This window comes from Drosophila mauritiana, chromosome 3R (assembly GCF_004382145.1).
Source record: "Drosophila mauritiana strain mau12 chromosome 3R, ASM438214v1, whole genome shotgun sequence".
In the NCBI taxonomy this organism is placed as follows: Eukaryota; Metazoa; Arthropoda; class Insecta; order Diptera; family Drosophilidae; genus Drosophila; species Drosophila mauritiana.
Window position 1 is genome coordinate 15471614 of NC_046670.1, and position 20151 is coordinate 15491764.

Genomic DNA, 20151 nt, shown 5'->3' on the forward strand with positions numbered 1-20151 from the left:
GGCTTCTTAATTAAATATATAAATGTATATTCAATTCAAGGGTTAGCAACAATACATAAATATGAACAATACAAATAAGGAAAGGTTATCCTACTTCTGCTGGACCTTGCTGAGCAGGATGACGCGTTCACCCTCGGTGAGGTGTTCATAAAATGTGGGAAAGTGTTCGTTCTGCGTGAAGGTGGTGAGGAACTTCTGCAGGTTGTCGGCTATGTCGCCCTGGTAGTTGGTTTCCTTGAGCAGCTCCTGCAAGAGTTGTTCGTCATCGGCGTTATCCTCGTCCGACTCGAACAGATCGGATACGTAACGCGGCTTTGCCGGATTTCCGGGCGCATCCTCATCATCGCCATCCTCTTCGCTGTCCGTAAGAGGTTCGTCGCTCTTTCCCTCTTGGAAGTGCTGGTACTCGGAGATCAAAACCTTGAAGATCTTGACGAGCGCCGGAATTGTTACCCACTTCTGGGTTGTAGCTGCCACGGATCGAGTACGTCTGCGCGTGTCGGTGGGGTCGTCCACCAGTTCTTTGAATGTTATTGTGGTCAAACGGTTGTCTTGAGTGGCAACACCATACTCGAACAGCTTGCACAGAGCCATGGTGGTGACCTGAAAAAACAAACGTTAATATTAAAATGGAAAGTTCGTAAACTCAATTTTACTCACCTTTCGCTCATAGTTTCCGAAAAAGGAGTTCTGGCGGGAGAGCCAGTTGGTGAGCACAAACTGCATCGCTGGCTCTCCGTTGGGTCCGGGAACGGTGGACAGAAAGTTGAGTACGGCGTCCATTTGGGTGAGGAACAAATGGGCGAAGATCAACACAAGATTCATTATCACTTTTAGGCACTCGAGGTTCTGCATTTTGCTTATCACAGCCTTCAGCAACATGTCCACATTCTGGCCGAGCATGCTTCCCATCTTGGTGATAATAGTGATAACTAGGCGTCCAATCTGGCCCGCCGCCGTCATTTCGCTGTTCATCGGATTCAGAAGAACAGTGGCCACCACTTGCATGATGCAGTTGATGCCCTCGCCGTTCTTGTAGCTGCAGATTTGCTCCGGGGAGACATTGATAAAGCTGCGCAGGCACTCGCCGCCGGCTACCATGACAGCATGGTCATCCGTGTGTAGGACGCAGTTTATAATGGCGGGAAAAGCGGTCTCTATCAAGGAATTGTTCAGCGGCGGCTCCGTGTAGCGCACTATTGTGTTGAGGACGTCTAGGGCAATATCCTGCTTTTCCGTGGAAGCCGCTCCTGTCAGCACGAGGATGCTAACGATCGTTGGAATAAACTTCTCCTGTAGTGGTCCCAGGCACTCCTTGCGCTGGCACAGAGCTTTGATGAGATCCTGGACTGTTTCGAGCACATACGGATCTTCAGTGTATTTCAGGAATACAGCGATGGCCAGCGGTGTTATCTTTGCCTGGCTAGCAAAGGCAAACTCAGCATCGAACTGGAGGTAAAGATATTTTGTTTAAATTTGCAGACAATAAATGCCTTTCAATCACTTACTTTAACCATGAATGTCAGGGCTTCCATTAGCAGGGCTAAGACTGATGCCTTGGATCCCGGCACTAAAGCCATAATTCCATCTAGGAAACCCGGCAGCTTTGACACCAACAAAGTTCGCTTCTCTCCATCGATGGTTTCGTTCGCCTGCAGAAATCCATTCAGGGTGCGCACTGCGCTGATTCTAAGGATGTGTGACTTCTCCGGCGACAGGCTGCACAGCGTGACATCAAGGATCTCGGTCAACATCTGCGGATTGTATAGGTCCGACTTGGAATAGATGCTCAGCGTCCAAAGGGCACGACCAACAAGAGGCGGAGATTCTTGATGCACAAGCAAATTCCGAACTATGGTCAAATAGTTGAGGAGGTCAAACGTAGAGTCGCCGGCGAGGATGACGTCGCGGAAAACATGCACGGCATCCATGCAGGCCTCCTGGATCTTCCACCAGTTGGGATTGTTGGCAGCTTTTTCTGCCTCAGCCACACTAAAGTGCCTGCCCAATGCCTCCTGCAGTGCCTGAATTGCGTTGGCTCCGAATTCGTCGTTAATAGCCTAGGAATATATATTAGGCCAATGATGAAGCTCTTCAGAAAAAGTTTTCTCACTCACCAGGAGGACATCTCGGCCGCACATGCGCACAGTGAGTTCCACACCGCCATCATCCTCATCATCCACGAACTTCTCCGGATCATCCTGCCAGTCCTCCAACTGCTCCTCGCTCAGCTGAATGTAAACAATGGTTATGTATATGAGGTCGGCCAGCACATTTTTGATGCTCCCACGGAGTTTGTTGCATGTCAGTATGCAGTTGATGAACTCAAGGATCTGGATGATCAGTGATTGGAAATTGGTCTGCTCGTCATCCTCCTCGCTGTCGCCGCTGGCCAGGGGACTTGTCTCAGTCTGGTTCACCGACACCTTCACGTAAGTCTCGGCTATTTGTGTGAGTAGCTGCCAGACAATGGGCAGAACACGGTCCATAAAGGGGTTGATGTACTTTGGCATTTCATTGACCAAATGGGTAAACACTAAAGTGAGATCAAGTTTAGTTTACTTTCCAGCAAAGACGAAATGAAACCCACCCTTGATGATTTCCGAGCGAAGTAGGAAACTGGAAGCGGCGCCGCTATTCATGCTCAGGTAATGCATAAGCTTCTCCATGAAGTTTGTCAAAATGGAGCTCATCATGGTGCTCTGCTCTTCTTTGTTGGTGATCAGTGCTGCAATGGATGCGAAAAGTGGCTTCAAGATGCGAATGGCCGATACTCTTGTTTTGATCGAGTAATTCTGCTCGGAGTCGAAGATGCGATAGACTTCGGGTATGACTACTGGACCCAGTTCCTTGATTTGCTCCACGTCGTAGCTGAAGTCCTGCAGTACCTGCATGGCACCGTGTATGGAATCTTCGTTGCCACCCAGGCATTTGACAATGATGTCGAACAGCTCCGCCCAACAATGTGGGTAATCCGTGGCAGCTATGGTGGAGATGGTATGCGCGACTGAGGAGCGTATCTTGGAGTTGGGATCGTACAGTCCGTTGGGCAGAATGTTTCGTATGGTTCGCTTGGCCTGCTCGCTGGCCATGCAACCGTTGGGTTTCCCTTTGACATCGTCATCATCCGTCCAGTGGTTCTCCACGTAGCGAGTGAGCATCACGATCGCGATTTGACGGAGTGGCAGCTCGTGCGCCTGGTTCATAATGATCTCGGACAGGTAGACGCCATAGCCTGCGAATGAATGAGATGGTTAAAATGGAGCTAAATGTGAACCGCGCCCAAGCCACGCAATCCAGCTGCCCGCCAAATCACCTTCCGTGTACTCCAGCTGCTTGATCCTCTTTTCCGTTTGCTGCAGGACTCCTGTGTTCGAGCTTAGTAGGTTCTGCAGCTCCTCGATGATGGCTTGCTTTACGGAGTCCCCGCAGTCGTTTTGGAATTGCAGCGACATTCTGCGGCCGTGGTTCGAAAAAAATGAATTCGCAATGTCCAAATTCGCACGAAAGAAGCCGGCGCGGCGCTATCACATGTAGTCAACGGGCGCTTTGCAACACTGCTTCGTGCGAAACTAGTGATGACAAACTTACGATTGGATAGTAATCGATTTTTGAAAAGGTTTCTTGGCAATTATGTTAAGCCTGCTGCTCGGTACATTAAATATACATTTTTTCTTTTAAACAACATTTTTTTTTATAAGAATTTATGTGTTGGTATGTATTTAATTAACAATTCGGACAACAAAACATTCTTTTCTAATCCTAAGTTTACCAATGGTATTAACAAACTAGATTGGTAAAGATTTATCACTTTAGAGCATGGAATATGTTAACTACTTATGTAGTTCCTCGATTTTGGCCACCAGTTTTTCCTTTACCAACTTGGGCATTGTAACATCGAAGTGTTGCTGCAGAATAAAATGCAGCTGGGCGGCCGTGCACCTCATCAGAGCCCCATCCTTGATTAGGCTCTTTACGCATTCGAATTCCTGGAGTTGCTCATCGTCGATCTTGGCCATTTTGGGAGCGCTCGCTCCCGCTGTGGTGGACTTGGCTGCTCGCTTTTTAGGGGGTTCCACTTCCGCAGCGAACATCTCATAGTCCGGCAGCAGCTTTTCTATGCGCTTGTCCTGTTGCGTGGTGTCCAGCAGATTATCGAGACCTTTGGTATCCGTCGAAAAGTCCAGGGAAAGGGCCAGAAGATTCGCCTGCAGGGCGTCCAGACTTGGGTCGTTGATGAGATTCGGCTGGTAGTCAACGCGCAGCTTCTTGATGATCTTTTGGAAAAACTCGACTTTCTGTTCGTCAGCAGTGTTTTCCGTATTGTTCCAGTCCTGCATGTCTAGGTGGCGAATGTGCTTGGCCTCCGGCAAGTAGACAATCTTGAATCCATCGCCGCAGAGCAGAGAACGGTAGGTCTTCTCTTCCCCATTATCTGGGGCCTCTACTGGCACAAGCGCCACATATCGAGGTATGGACTTGCGCTTGCTCATGAACAGGCAAATGGCAATCTTGTCGCGCACCAAGCATCGCTCCCACAATGCGCGGAACAAGCGCTTCGATCCAATGATGCTCTGATCATCGGGGTACATAAAGTTCGCAGGCTTGATGTAGCTAACTTCGGGAAGAGAGGATCGGTGCTTGAAACCCAGCAGCATCATTTGCGGCTTGTGGAGATTGCGCACCCTATTCAACTGATCCATGCTGATGCGCAGATCCTTCTCGCCCACTTTGCAAGTGTACCAACCGCCCGTCACCTTTATCTGATACTCGTGCTCGATATCCTGCGAGCCATCGTCCTTCTGTTTTTGCACCGTAATCACTCGCTTGGTGCGCACCACACTGTTGTCCCTTCGCAGGATTTGCACCTTGCGCGGATAGGCGCGTCGCTGAAAGTAATTGTAGTACTGTACGGACATGGATAGGTTTGGGCCCAAGTAAAAACTGAAGTGACCCAGGCATCGGCGAAGGAAATCCTGCTTTAGCTTACGATCGGACAGGATTTCGCGCAGCATCTGGGCATCTGGCACCTGGAAGGAGTCCAGTTCGATGGCTGGAAAAATAGGTTCTCATTAAATATCATCTAATCTGAGGATTGTTATATATTTATTTTATTATTCTTGTAAGCCAATCCAAAACCACGAACCAATTGAGCTTCACTTGGATGCGGGTGAATGATTGCTCATATTTGATCTGCGAAGTCTTAAAACCTTTCAGGCGAAAATTGAACGTCAAACAGGGGAACAGACTTCGCACATTGAAAACCCTAAGAAATGAACAACGAACAGAAAGACTTACCTCTTGACAACGTGATGAACTCCTTGTAAAACGGCTCGTAGTCAAAGTCATCGACCATGGGAATGACATGAAACTCGAACTCCTTGCCCTCCAGATCGCTGGCCTTTTGCAGGGCAGCCTGGAAATGATTGCTGTTCGATGGATGAGGTTCACTGACGTCCGTGAGATAGGCGATCTTGGCGTTGTTAAGCTTCTTGCCGCACTTTTCGAGCATCTCGATGCAGAGCCGGATCATAAGGTCAAACCTGCCGCGACCATCGGGCTCCGCCAGGCCATACACATCGGCGAACTGCGTCTCCACTCCGCCCATGAACTCAAGATAGTGCTCCACAATGGGTTTGGTTAGTTGGCGAAGGGGCAAAAACACCGCGCAGTTATCCGGCATTACGATGTTTTCCAATGCACTGGCTTCCAGTGGCGGCGGACTGTGCTTGGTGTTGGCGAAGATGAGTCCGATGAGGTCCTTGTCGTTGACCAGCATTCCGGATATAAAGGCAGTACGGATGATGTTCAGTGCCTCCAAGAGGCGCTCCATGCCGGCTGTCTGCAGATTGGCGTCCACCACGAAGAGAATGGCCTCGCGCCCATGGTAGTCCCGCTTCATGGACACATCCTCCTCGTCCTCGGATCCAGACAGCAGGTCCACATCGTTCTCCGGATTCCAGGTGCTCATTATGCGGCTTCTTCAGATTGCTAAAAATCTGTTTTTCCGCTAATTTCACAAGAAGGCGGGCGTGCTTATCGACGCTGTTGTTATCGATTAGGCTAGGGATGACAGTCACGAAGGGACTTGAAATATATTCAAACTTATTTAGACACTATTTAATGCCTATATATAAAATATTATAACAGCGTTTATTTTAAGCAGCTTAATATAAGTAAGTTTTAAATTTTTATACGATGCTGACACCACCTTTCGATAACAGCATTCAATCGATTGTTCCATCGCAATATTGACTCATCGACTTTTACAGCGGCAGGCTGACCTCCTGGAAATTAAATTGCATTTGTAGACGGCACGGCTAAAGGCAACAGGATGACTGGTATTATGGACTCGGTGGAAATGCCCAAATTGCCAGAAAACCAGAAAACCTTCGCCTGCATCCCGGAGGCAGTGTTCCTGGTGAGTGGTCCTAACCTACAAGCGTGCACCTGCAGCTGGACACTGGAATCTAATTCGTGGTTCTTGGGCCCTTGCAGGAGGAGATCGACACGTTCATGTCGCAGCCGGAGAACGAAAACTGCGAGAAGGTGCTCCAGCGACTGGAGGAGCAGTACGGCAAGTATCGATTAATGGCCTGCAATCTGGAGGCGTGGCGGCGCAAGTTGAAGTCGAAAATTCCGGACCTGGAGCGCTCCCTGGAAATGGTCAATGTGCTTCGCAAGGAGGACGAGGAGCGCGAGACGCAATTCCTGCTCAGCGACCAGGTGTTCATAAAGACACTGGTGCCGCCAACGAAAACAGTATACCTCTGGCTGGGGGCCAGCGTGATGCTGGAGTATCCGTTGGACGAGGCGGAGGCTCTGCTGAACCAGAACATCACATCGGCCGTGGGCAACCTAAAGTCCGTGGAGCACGATCAGGACTTCCTGAGGTCAGTTCGAGTGCTGTTATCCAAGTTACTTGTTCTATTGTATTATAAATGTATATTTTAGGGATCAAATTACAACTACGGAGGTAAACATGGCGCGGGTCCACAACTGGCGCGTGAAAAAGCGGCAGGCCGCTACCAATACCACCGCCACTACTCCAGCCTAAAGAGCCGAACCCATATCCCATCCCAAGATCAAAATCGGTAGCAGCCACTGCTATGTCTTTCGCGTCTTATTTATTTCGACAGTACACCGCAAGAGCTCGGCAGGCGATTTCACCTGGTTTATTCTTGTTCTCCACTGATAGCAATAAAACCGCCACACAAACGCATCAAGTTGACTCCAAACGAGGTGCCTATTTCGGAGGAATCTAATATTTTACTTTGGCTACTGGCATTTAACAGCATCTAAACCGAATAAACTGCGAACGCAATTCATTGAGAGTAAAGCCGAATTCACAAATCATAGGATTAGGGTTTAGTTTATTTCAAATCTTTAACATCCGGCACTTGCACGACTTATTTGACCTCCCACTTCATAGATTGGTGCAGGTAGTCGCCATCGGGACTGACGTAATCCTTAATGGGGGGCGTGGCAACGGGTCCTTTGACGGCGACGGGCAGCAGCTGGGGATCGATATCGATGGCCGCCTGGTAGAGCTCCTCGGACTCACGCCGGAGTTCCGCCAGCGCCTTGTTTTGTGCCAGGACCAGCCGGTCGATGATCTGGTAGTCTGCTACGCGCTCGTCGTGCTTATAGTGCGCCCACTGCTTCTTGAGGAGAGCACGTTCCTCCAACTGGGCGCTGGTCAGTGGAACTAACTTCCGCTGCCTTTTGCTGAAGGATAGAATAGCATTACATCTCAACATTTGAGGGAAACCCGTACAAGAACCTACTCCTTTTCATCGATGAGCTCCAGTGGAACCTCCAGTTCATCCACGGGCTTCAGCTGACGGGCATTCTTCTCCAGCCGGCGAATCTGCTTCTCGATCTTCTTCTTCTTGCGATCCTCGCGCTGCTTGACAATCTGCGGATCCAGTTTCTTCTTTTTCTTCAGGGGCTCCGCGCAGAGAATTGGAGTCGTGTGGAGGCAACGTGCAACTGCGATACCGGCGACGGCGCCACTTCTCTGCAGACTTAATCTGAGGCAGGAGGCAGGTCGGGAGTGAGTGATAGCGTGACCACGGAGCAGGTGCATCCACTTACCTGGCAAAGGCGCCCAGCAGCGACATTTTTAATAAACAAATGTGGAAAAAACCTTTGCGTAATGTACGAACAGCTGTTTTTGTTGCTGTTCAATGTCCTAGCGATGGACCTTTCTCGATTGACCAGTCCAATTGGAAAATCGATAAGTCCAATGTAGAATGTAGAAAAGAGGATCGAAAATATGGAAATACTGAAAAAATACCGATGTTTATCCGAGTACGTTATTTTCAAAATATCCATACAAATTACGCATACGACATGTTGCACAAGGAAATCTTTCTCAGATTTGCTACTTTTTAACATTATGGGCCTTCTATTTATATTTCCATATTTTTGCCGTACTTACCACTCACTTTGCCAAGATAAAACAATGCATTTACTATTTTTATACGATTTTAAAACTTTATTTTTAAAGATGAAAATAAACAATATAGTTTTATTGTGTGTTTTTTTGTATTTTTTTCTTAGTAAATTTTACATAATTTTTCAATAAAATAAGTTTTGTTTTTTTTCGATTAAAAATGTCATATTGTAGTTTAGTGTTTTCCTCTTGTTTTACAATTTCCATTTCATTACACATTTTTAGTACGATGTCTTTCGATTTTGTCGCTTGCATAAATATAAATTTGTATGTTATTATATTCGCTTATATCCGAAATACTGAATTTACCTCATACATATTTTCATTCATTTTTGTGTGGTGATGGTGTCGTGTGGTGTGGTGTCGATTGCTTTTGCTTTGCGCTAAATGCATTCTCTAAATGTAAATCCAAATTTCGATTTTCCGTTTTTCGGGACTTTTAATCATTTAATTGCAATTTTTGTTTGCGCTAAATGTACAATTTTGAGCGATTTATCCGATTTAGCGGGAACAAAACTGGTCCAAAAGTCTAAGTTTATTTTCAATTTGTTGGCCTGAAATGCGTTTCCGAAGTTTCCAAAAGTGTACACCAAACAAAAGTTTATAAAACGGAACCGAAATCGAAACCGAAACCAAAACGTGGCTTATACATATATCGCTATGGTTCATTCGAAATGAGTTAGTTAATCATATAAAGTTAGTATATCGTACTATCGTAAGTGTATACGCGACATAGTCGATTGTGAAATTTTCTCGTTTCCCAACTTTGTATGTTTCCACCGCGTATTACATTCATATATGTTTGCTTTGCTTGATTTTATTTTTCCATAACTTTTGGTTTTCTTTTCTTTACTTTGCTTTCTTTTCGTATTGTGGTAAATAGTAATGTGTGAGTTTTTTCGGGGCAAGGGGACACTGGGGGTGGGGTGTTGGTAAATCGGGAAATTGGAAAATTGGAGACGTTTCCTATTGTTAGTACATATTCTTATAAATTTAATCTGTGTGTGTGAAGTGACTTGATTCAATCGTTTTACTTGGCCTTCAGCTTCTGCGGAAGAGAAGGTCCTGCGGTAGTATGTCAAGTTGGAATTTCGAAAATGTCAGCGGCTTGTGCTGGCCTTCAATTTCGCTTACTTCGCACTAATCAAATTTGAAATCAATATGTGTTAAAATATTAACTTAGTATAAATTAGGGTAAATCGTATATGCATCCGCGGGGTTTTCCTCCCATTTATTTCTCATATGGCTCCGGATTTTCGAGGATTACTAGAATTTGGCATTTATCCCCGCATTTTTGCATTTTCCGGAGCTCTTCTTCCACCACTTAGTTTACAATTACATTATAAAAGTTATCTCTAAAGTTGTTTGTACTATTGCTTGGAAATCATTCCGGTCTATTGTTGTATTTTAACTGAAAGTTTTCATTTTTCTATATTTCACAATTTTCAAATGTTCGCATGTTGTTTTTGCTTGCTTAATTGAACATAAATTAATTTCTTGGCTCGATTTGGTTTCACTTGGCCTTTGGGTGGGCCAATACATTTTTGATCGTTTGCATCCATCAACCGAAACGATGCATTCTCCCGCCCCCCGCTCATTGAATTTCGGAGCAGAGTGGGCGGGGCTGTGTTCCTCAAGTCGATCTTTTGTCAATCCTAAAGGTTGGCCGAAACGGCTTAATTCGTTTGAAAAGTTGTAAGCAAAGAACCCTTTACACACCTCGGTGTGTCCTTGTTTTCCGATGGCTAAGGTTTTGTGTCGCTGTGTTTGTGTGTGGTATCGTAATCGTTCGGTTATACAATGTTCAGCTCAAAGGAATATACATACTTATATACACGGAGTATCTGTGTGTGTGAGTGAGTGTGAGGTGTGCTGTGTGTGTGTCACATAATCAATTTTAAATTTTGCTAATTTTTGCTAGTTCTTTCCCATCGTCGACTAAAGAAACGATTACGATGCTGCCAACTCAAGATCTCCGGTGTGTGTATGTCTGCAGTGTGTGTGTTAGGGGTAGGAAAAAGCACAAAAGTGGGAAACGGCAGGTTTCCCAATTCGTTTCTGGAAAGTCTTATAGTTTATCTGCGATCCTGTGTCGCTGCGCACTCGCGTTTCTTTTTCATTTTCTGAGAGTCGCTAGTTTCGAGTCCTTAAATATAGTTCGCTCTATACCTAATTGCCACCTCTTCAGTATGCCGTTCGCAGTTCATCTCGTATCGTTCTTTGCTTAACTTTGAGTTGAATACTTAGTTATTCGCATCTAAATCTAAATTAAATGTAGCATAGTACATGCAAGTGTCAGTGTGGCTGTGTTCTTGTGGTTTTAAGTACATTGATAGATGAGCAACTCAGCGCTATAGGCGTATGTATGGGGTATAGGGGTATACTCGTGGTGTCTATATCCAAACCTTTGTTGCTGCTTTCGCTAGTCTAAATCATTAATTTTCCCATACATAATATAATGTTCGTCTAAATCGAGTTTTATGTGAATTTCCATTCGCTTACATACTAAAACTAAATACATACATATTTTTTCCGCTTAATTAGGTAGTCAATTACAACTTTTTGCTAGGGAGGGATGCGAAAGTAAATGTTTAAGATGGCTTTTGTGAGATTTGCGATCGATTTTCCTTTGCTTTTATAGCCCATATTGGTGAGTTCCTTCGGAGAGACAGTGTGACCAGGACAAAGAATGAAGCAGTTTTGGTTTTTGCTTAATTTCCGGTCTATTTGGAGCCCTTTCTCTACGTTTACGTTTACGTTTCCGCTTTCGCGTTCACCATCGTCATCGCTTAGTTTTTGTTTTAATTTTTATACTTTTTACACGATTAATTTCTTTATACAATTTTTGTGTTATAATTTCATCCTCCGCGTTGGTTTTAGTTACATAAAAAATTAACAGTTTTTAGTTTTGGTATTTTCTTTTTGTTTTCTTTTGTTTTCATTGTTACTTGAAGGCACTTTAGATCGGACGTTGTGGCCCCATTTCAAAAATTGCTTTTCACTTGCTCAACTCGTGTATCACGTTGCCGCTTGCTTCTTGCTGCTTGTGTTGTGTGTTGCTGTTGCATGTTGCTGTTGCATATTGCATGTTGCTCGAGTGCTATGGAGACGTGGTCGCAAAAAAACAAATTAACAACAAAAGCCTAATCCAAAGTTGTTCGAAACTCTGCCGAAAGTTGCGTTCGAAATGTTACCGAAATCCTTGGTTCGAAACTTGTCCTTTGCCTTGTCTTCTGCTTTTCTTTTCATTTTGCTTCTCTCTAGCCGCCGGTTGTTTGTATTGCCTTGAGTGCTATGGTGCGAAACGGATCTGGATGTCCAGGAGTTGCCCGACCCGCCCAATGCCGGTGTTCTGGCCACTGGGCCGGGCAGTTTGGGTTTATTTTCGAGGCTTGAGAACTGACCACTCCTTGGCCCGGTGCACAAATCCCAGCGGATCTCTTTGGATGTGGTTCTTTGGGGAAGGAACTCAAGAGCGTAGAAGGAATCACGCTCGATCGATCGTTGGCAAATCTCAAAAACCAATGAAATGGGGGTTACATACACGAATGTAAGCTGGTGGATTGTGGTCAAGGTAATAGATACATATCAAGTTTTAAAACTAAATCTCGGGCAATGGGGTTAGGATTCATAGCGTTACCTTTATAGTATTCATTTTAGTTGGTTTTTTACATACACATCTTATTTTGAAGTCGGTCTCAGCCCCACCAAAACCTAACTCAAGTAGTGTCCTCGACTGGTTTTCTTTCATACATCTAAACATTTACAGAGATTTGGGGAACACAAAAGTTTACTTTTCTTTCAATCTTCGCATTAGCTTTTTGGATTTATATTTTTATCATACCTTTCATACACTTTTCCTATGTGCTCCGAACCGCAGTTATGAATTTTGTTAATTTGGTTGGCTTTTTTTTATTTATCTCTTTATAATTTTGAAGTCTGCTGCTGCAATGTTTTGGAATTTTGTTTCTTGTTTATTCGGTTTCAATTGTCAGCGGAGACGGGAACTGATTTTTCCAATGAGTTCCTGCCACTGCCTTGGTTGTCGACTAGTCATGTTCTTTTCAGCTTTTTCATCTACTGCTTTTTCGTATTATCCTTTCCTTGCTGTGTATACAATTTAGGACTGGTTTTTTTTCATAAAATCCGAACTGAGGGGAAACTAAAGGTGCTTTCTGCAGTATCCGAGCCCGAATTTAACTGGTTCGAATCGAACTTAAGCTTAGATAAGGTTAACTACCCGGAGATGTATCGAAACTTTGCTCAATTTTGCTCGTATTTTCTAAATGTACAATGTTTTCGTATTAAATTTATTTTAATTTAAGTTTGTGTTTTGTTATCGCTTTGTTTCGGTTACTTTTTCTCATTTTGCATCGATTTATTTACGTTCTTAAAGATAAGGCGCGAAGGTGCTTAAAATAAGCTTGTACTTTTTCTGATATTTTTCCAACACGTTTTCAAAATTTCTTTCAAAGTTTTCCGTTTTCCATTTTCCCGTTCTGGTTTTAGGCTGCTTTCTCTACTGCTTACTTCCCTGCTTCGACTACTGCTTCGTCTACTGCTTTTCGAAATGCAGCTCTTTGCTGCATTCGCTTACATCTTAAGTTTTTGTTACGTAATTTTGTGTTCCAAAATTCAGTAATTTTGCGTATAATTTTTGGATTTTGAATTCGTATTTTTCCCTTTTTTTTAATACTAAAGTTTTCTTTTCTTTTTGGTTTTTGTTTTTTTTTGTTTTTTTTTTGTAAATTTGTCCTGAATGTTTACACCGAGAGAGAATTATCCAAACATGGCCGAGAGGTTTTTAATTTAGTTCATTTCGTGATTTGTTTCGTACTTGCAAGATTTCCTTTTTCTTTTTTGGGCTTTTAAACGCGTTGTCATTGATTGAAAAGCACTGATCTTGTCTGCTTTTCAACGGGAAATAAGATTATCTAAACGATCTGAATGTAATCTTCTCATAGAATGCTGCCTGTAAACAATTAAGTTAATTTCATTTTACATGTTCTAATGTTTTCTGCAAGCAGCCCAGTTTTAAATTTTGCCAGCTTAATCGAGCTCGCAGACCAATTTTTGTTTCCTAGTTTTTGTTATACCCGCTAATTTACTTTGCCAAACTGTTAAATGCTGAATTTTTACTGTGTGGCCGAAACTGCAATTTATCCGCACATATATCCTTTCTGAATATGCCTATGCATATATGCGCACACGTCTGTCTGTGAGCGAATGTGTGTCATATGTTTATTAGGAACATTACCGAAATACGTTTATATATAATTTTACACTTACACCTAAACATGATTTTTTTGTGGGTCTGCGAGTGTTGAAAGTATCTGGAAAACTACTGGGCCGCTTGCACCGCGTCTTTGGTCACATTTGGTTTCATAATAGTTCTGATGTCGCAGTCTGAATCTTCGTCTGTATCAAAACGTTCGTCTGAGTTTTTTTCTTCATTTATTTTCCGAAATTCACGCCAAAGTCTTAGCCGAGAGTGTTTTACTTCATTTATGATAGGTGTTCGTTTTAGTCTTGCATGTGTGCAAGAGTTCTCATTCTTGTTGGGTTTCTTTTGCAAAATGCAGCGCGTTGCTTTTGAGCCGAAAGTTGTAATTTATCTCTACGTATTTCTAAGCCGAAATGTTAAAACGTTCTTCGAAATGCTAGCACTTGATTGAAATGTTTCCTCATCCTCCTCATTCCTTCTCTGATCCTGCTCTAAAATCTGTACCTGTTTCTGCTTTTGATTGTGGTCTGGAGTTACTTTTTTTTGGGCTGGGCTTGGCTATAAGTATGCTTAGATGGTGTATGTATCTTTATCTTTATTATCCTGAAAAAAAAAACTATAAGTAAGCTGCTGCATCTGTGAACTGATCCTGCTCGATTGTTGTTCTGGTTGATGTTGTTGTTGGCTGAACGGCATTAAGTTGTTGTAGTTACTGTGGTTGTTGTTCTCTTGTTCTAGGTGGCTGCTGTTGAGTTCTATTTAATGTATCTTTTGGATATTCTTTGTATCTGTATCTGTATCTGTATCTAGCTTAGTTGAGTTCGTCTCGTCTGTCGGTTTGATTCTGCTTCGTGTGGCTGACAAAATATAAATCAATTACGGCGACTGCTAAACTATGAGTATAAATTTTAGTTGATTCTCGTTACGATTATACCTATGCTGACATTCAATTTCGTAGTATCTCTGTTCATTTTGTTTTTTTTTCGAGTGTGTCTGTGTCTGCGTGTCTGAGTGCGTAAATTAAACCTAAAGGCGGCGGAGTATCCTGGCGAATAGGTCCTGCCGATCTGATTTGATCTGTCCCAATTTCCAATTGGCTTATATGGTGTGAGTAAAAAAGCATACAAATATCATATAGTTTCTCATACTGATTTTGGCTTGGAACAAACTGCGTTATATATATTAAGGTAATATATAGGTGTGTCTGACTGATTTGCTGTTGCTTTTGCTTTGCTTTTGTTTTGCTTTGCTTTTGAATCGGTTTCTGCTGCTGCTGTTGTTGTTGCTTAGGTTGGCTTTTGGTTCCTGCTTAACATTTACTAGAGACTTTTGCTGCTTGCGCTGAAGATCATTTTATTTCGACTGACATTCGGTTTTATTTAGTTTTGTTTTGTTTGGTTTTCTTTGTTATTTTTTTTTTTGCATTTTTGTTGGTTTTGTAATACATATTTAAAATAGCAACTACCATTATCTTGTATTTGTATTTTATTATTATTTTGTTTTGCTTGCTTTGAGTTTATGTCCTTATATAAGTAATAAGTTATATATATTTATAAGGTTGTGGATCGTAATGTGGTTGAGTGTGTGGTTCGTGTGCGGGGGGCGGGGTTTTGTGGGGTCACTCGGTCAATACCAGGTAATATTCAATCTGCATGTACCGCTCGGAAAATGCTGCACAGGCGATTACCCTCTACCTTTCTCACTCACTCGATTTATCTGCATTTTGGTTTTTATTTTGTGGTTTGTTGCTTGGGTTCCGGATTTTCTTTACTCAGTGTACATTTAGAACATTTGTTAGCTATGCTGAAATACGGATTACGACGTCTAGAGTATGTATTTTATATATATGTCTATTTATATAGTTTCACTTATCGTATAAATGTTACCGGCACTATTGTTCAGAACTGAAGTATTGTTCAATTTCCCATAACGCTTGAATCGTTCAAATCAAGCTGAAAATGCTTCCAAACTTTGTTGATCGAACTGAAGAACTTGACTCACTAAATCGAAACATATTGTTCACATATATATGATTGCTTTATATATGTGGTTTGCTGTGTATTACTGGTTACCCCATCCTAAGACATTCGACGTTTCACTGTCTCCACTTCCATTGCTCCTCGCTCCACTACTTTCCTCCACTCCTTCCGAAAACTAAGTATAATCTTTGTATGAACCGTGAACTGAAGAACTTTGCTCTACCCTCTTCCTTTGTTGTTGTTGTACTCGAACGAACTGAGGAAATGCTCAACTGAAAACTGGTTGGAAAAATTGCGGCGCCACGCCCCCTTTGCTGGGTTTACCGGAAGTGGGGGGCGCGGTCGCCGTTTTGGCTTGTCTATTTCACTATTGATAACTTAATCGGTAAATTGTTTCTGTGAAAGGCAACTGTTGCGCGTGAAGGCCGCAGCTTCGACCTTCGGGACATCCAGGATAAAGGCGGCTCAAAGGGATTACAGGGTATGGGTTAAGGGCTGATTGGGGTTACTTTCGCCAGCTGCGGCTCCCGCTCGGTTTGTTTGTCGTTTTGCTATATATTTAGTTGTATATGCTATTGTAAAAAATATCATTATAAATACTTTTTTTGTTTATCGGTTGCTTACGTTTACGGCTCTCGTTTCGTTACGGTTAGGGTTACGGTTAGCTAACGGTTACCTTAACGCCTACTGTGGTTGCTGTTGCTGTGTTTGTTCGCTATCGCTGTTCTTCGCTTTTGATTTGATCGGTAGCATCATCGGCTGGCTATAGCTAGTCGATATTGCCTGTCGATTGCTCTGTAAACTTATATATTATAAAATATCTGATCACATTTGTTTGCAGTCTCTGTATAAATATTGTTGTTTCATTTGTTCGCTTATCGCCTTCGTTTACATGGTTTACGTTTTAATTACTTTACATATTGTACACATGCCACGCCCCGTGGCACGCCTTTATCTCGTTTAAATTATAGGATGGGCGATCGATCGAAACCTGGATCGATGGCCGGAGAAGGAAAAACTTGAAACTGAAAATCGATTGTTTAGCTCTTTCGCTGGCTCGTTGGAATTGCGTTTTTCGTTTGCTCCTACAGTTGTTTTACATAAAATTTCGTGTAGAATTTTGACAAACGTCTGGGCCCTTTCCTGGTAATTATATTTATATTTATTGTAGTTCTTGTGTTTATCCTTTCTGGGGACTAATGCAGCGGCTGCTTGCTTCTTGGTGGTGCCAATGGGTGCGATTTCGTTTTGGTTGTACTTCAGTTGACGACGGCTGGTGGCGCACCTTTAATCCTCGAAGGATTACAAAGGACGCCGATTGGGAAATAATAATAATATTGCTGGGCTATTGTCTGGGGGCCATGTCCGACCCCCGTCTCGAGTTGCGATTTGTCAATTTTCACCTGTTTATTGCTGCTGCATCTGCAAGTGCATCTGTATCTGTAACTGTTTGCTTTATTGTGTGAGAGTAAACCAAAGGAGTTTTGCAGTTCGTTTCGCAGCGCGTTGCACGTCCCCCCAGATATATGTATATATACGTACATATATACTTTTGATTCAGTTTCGTGTTACCAGGAACGGTTCCAGTTAAACGCACGCAAAGTTATCTGGCCCATTTGGTTTGGGCCTGCTCGTAAGAGAATTGTGAAACAAAGGGTTTTTATCACTTATTCTTGTTGTCTATGTGAGTCGTGATCTGAGTGTGACTCCCCGATTGGCTGATTGAACCACCGCCGGCAGCTGAGATATATCCTAATCCCGGACAGGCCAAGCACGATTTGCATAAAGTTTTGATTGTGGCTACTCCTCTGGTCTCGCTTCCCTCGGGTTCAGCAGGCAGGCATCTTCTTCGGGGCTTCGTCTTCAAAGATTTTTAGTGGCAGTACATGGGACTGCACTTCTATTGGCAATTTCTTGTGTGGCATGCTCGGCTCCACCGGTGATCGGATATACAACAACTGGGATGGGTTCTAAGGGGACACTCAGATCTGCTCGATTGCTGATTCGTAAATGAAAACATAATTGTTGCTGTTGTCGTTAATTGCTAACTGAAAACCTCGGTGAACGAACTAAAAGTTTTGGCTTATTTGGCTAATTGGCTATTGCTGCGGTTGTTGTTGATTGATTTCAGTTTGAGTATAAAAATATAAATCGTTTTATAAAAAGTTATTGGTTGCTGTTGCTTAATTGTTTATTTGTTTGTTTGTTTGTTTGTCTGCTTGTTGCATTGTATTGTACTATAAATTATCCCGGTTCGTGCGTGGCACGCTCGACTATTGCAAATGAAACTGTGGCATAAAATCTGATTCTCCTCCCTCGCTTTCTGTCAAAATTCAACTATAAACACTTATGGATTAGTTTTGGTATTGGTTTATATGTATATATATTTATATTTGTATTCGATCATGGGTAAATATTCAGTTATATTCAGTGTAAAATTTGAACTCAGGATGGCTTAAGGACTCAACAAAAAGAAATATCTCTCTCCTATCGATCCATATTGTATATATAGCGTATTTATCTTTGATATGTGTAGGCAACCCAAAAAAAGTTGCTGCTGGAAGTGCTTTGTGCTGTTGTTAATACCAATCTTTATTTTATGTATTGTCGCTTCTAATTGGGCTTGTTGTTGTCCTTCATATTTCGAATTCTGTTTGGTTTTCTAGGCTTCTTCGCTTTGTATATTTGAGTAAAAATATTTATTGTGGTTGTGGAAAACTGTGAGAGATTAACTTAAAAATATCACATACGAGTTGTGTATGTTTCCCTGGCTATTGTTGGCTGTTAAAACTTAATTGCAAATTCTCATCCTCCCTTGCTTCACTGTTATCGGTTACTAAGGTATTTGTTTATCGTTATCGTTGTTTTTATTCGGTTATCGTTTTTGTTTAGGGGTTTATGCAACAATTTCTTTATATTTTTATACTTTCTCATGTGCTTTTTGATGTTGTTGTATATATATCAATTCGAATTTAGAATTTCCATGGGCAATATTCATTGCGGCCGAAAAGTTGGGTTTACGTCATAAGCCAAAAGTTTTAACCTCTTCTTCATAAACTTCACAAATAAGGATGTATAAATTGATTCCTGATTGATCAACTGAAAAATGTTAGTAATACTGGTTGCTGTTGCAATGATTGCAGGAATTTTGATTGTTTAACTAAGTCCATTGGTGCAGGCACACAGTGCATGCCGAAAGTATGCGCACTGTGTGCTGCTCTATTGCAGTTTGTTTTAAAGAAAGATGTGGTGCATTTGGATGCGCCACGGCTTAATCTTCCTACACTCCTCATCTACACTCTTCTGTCTGATTCTTCCTACGCCAAATAAGTGATAAAAATGTTACATCCAAACGGTTTTTGTTTATTGTTCGGTGACTCGATTTGTGGCCAAAAGTTATTGGGAATTTTGAGAATCGCGCTTGCTACTAAAAAAACGCAATTGTTTCCTTTTTTGGAAATATTTCATCGTTAAAAAGATTTTTCGTTTCATTTTTCATTTTCATGTATACCAAAACTGCAAATTTATGTGTATTTTATTTTACTTCGTCCTTTCTGTCTTGTGATCAGATGTTTTCCAAACCAAGGATGTTTAACTAACTTATGGTTACTCTGAAGTTGAAGTTACGAATAGATTTGCTTTGATTTACCATGGAGTATGTACCCTACGTGTAAGTTTGACTGATTTGCTTTTCAGTGTTTTGTGCGTGTGTGGGCTTGCCAAAGGGGATCTGCTTGATATATATACCGATTTGGGTTTGGCACATCTCCTATCTCAATCCCCTACTCCTTCTTCCCTTCGTTCTTCCCTCCTAATGGAAATCGCAATGCGAGCATTTTCAATGCAGTAAGGCTGTGAGTGAATATCGTCCTGGCCTTGGCCAGAATGTCCTTTTCAGGGGCTCTGAGTGGGTTTTTGGGGGTCGCTTATGCTTAGACTGTAGTAATATTTTAATTACGTGTATGTAGTTGTTTAAATGTCGCTATGTACAAATCTGATCAATTTCTCTTATCGGTTTTGTTTTTCGTTCAGTAATCAGTAATCGGTATGTTTTGGGTAATTTTCTTTTGGTTTGCTTGGTATTCTGCGGTATTAATGCTTTTAAAATCTAGTTAAAATTGCATATGGCTGCGTCTGTTTTTATATTTGGTAATTGGTTTACGTGTAGTAGGTATATACTTATCTCGCCTTCCATCTCGATCTCGCTCCATCGTCTGCCTCGATCATTTGATCGATTTGTTTTCGTTATCGGTTTGCGTGCAGTGTTCATTAATGGTTTAAGTTTGGATTTGCTGTGCTGTGAACTCGATGCTGGTCTGTTGACCAGCACTGGCCACACGGGTCGCTGATTGGTTGCTTTGTCCGGATGGATGTCCATCGTCCATTTCCGGTTCTCGTCTGGTTTCCTGCTGCTGCTGTACTTAATCTAAATGCTTATGCTAACTTAGTACCTGGTGTAAACTGCACCTGGCGAACAGCGGCAGCAGCTT

At 42.5% G+C, this 20151-nt stretch overlaps 4 protein-coding genes across 4 annotated transcripts; 1 reads left to right on the forward strand and 3 right to left on the reverse strand.

The window, feature by feature from the left end:
- Positions 1 to 6: 6 nt before the first annotated feature.
- LOC117142785 (importin-9) lies at positions 7 to 3561 on the reverse strand. Its single transcript, XM_033306977.1, has 6 exons — positions 3317 to 3561; positions 2591 to 3235; positions 2118 to 2536; positions 1509 to 2060; positions 661 to 1449; positions 7 to 603 (listed from the first exon to the last, which is right to left on the reverse strand). The coding sequence occupies exons 1-6, from the start codon at positions 3453 to 3455 to the stop codon at positions 91 to 93; spliced, it is 3057 nt and encodes a 1018-aa protein (XP_033162868.1). The 5' UTR covers positions 3456 to 3561; the 3' UTR covers positions 7 to 90.
- Positions 3562 to 3703: 142 nt separating this feature from the next.
- Positions 3704 to 6059, reverse strand: LOC117142786 (ATP-dependent DNA helicase 2 subunit 1). Its single transcript, XM_033306978.1, has 2 exons — positions 5299 to 6059; positions 3704 to 5053 (listed from the first exon to the last, which is right to left on the reverse strand). The coding sequence occupies exons 1-2, from the start codon at positions 5969 to 5971 to the stop codon at positions 3834 to 3836; spliced, it is 1893 nt and encodes a 630-aa protein (XP_033162869.1). The 5' UTR covers positions 5972 to 6059; the 3' UTR covers positions 3704 to 3833.
- A 180-nt stretch (positions 6060 to 6239) lies between these two features.
- LOC117144768 (prefoldin subunit 3) lies at positions 6240 to 7334 on the forward strand. Its single transcript, XM_033310131.1, has 3 exons — positions 6240 to 6421; positions 6499 to 6893; positions 6955 to 7334. The coding sequence occupies exons 1-3, from the start codon at positions 6335 to 6337 to the stop codon at positions 7055 to 7057; spliced, it is 585 nt and encodes a 194-aa protein (XP_033166022.1). The 5' UTR covers positions 6240 to 6334; the 3' UTR covers positions 7058 to 7334.
- A 22-nt stretch (positions 7335 to 7356) lies between these two features.
- Positions 7357 to 8206, reverse strand: LOC117144767 (39S ribosomal protein L40, mitochondrial). Its single transcript, XM_033310130.1, has 3 exons — positions 8098 to 8206; positions 7788 to 8033; positions 7357 to 7728 (listed from the first exon to the last, which is right to left on the reverse strand). The coding sequence occupies exons 1-3, from the start codon at positions 8121 to 8123 to the stop codon at positions 7410 to 7412; spliced, it is 591 nt and encodes a 196-aa protein (XP_033166021.1). The 5' UTR covers positions 8124 to 8206; the 3' UTR covers positions 7357 to 7409.
- Positions 8207 to 20151: the final 11945 nt, after the last annotated feature.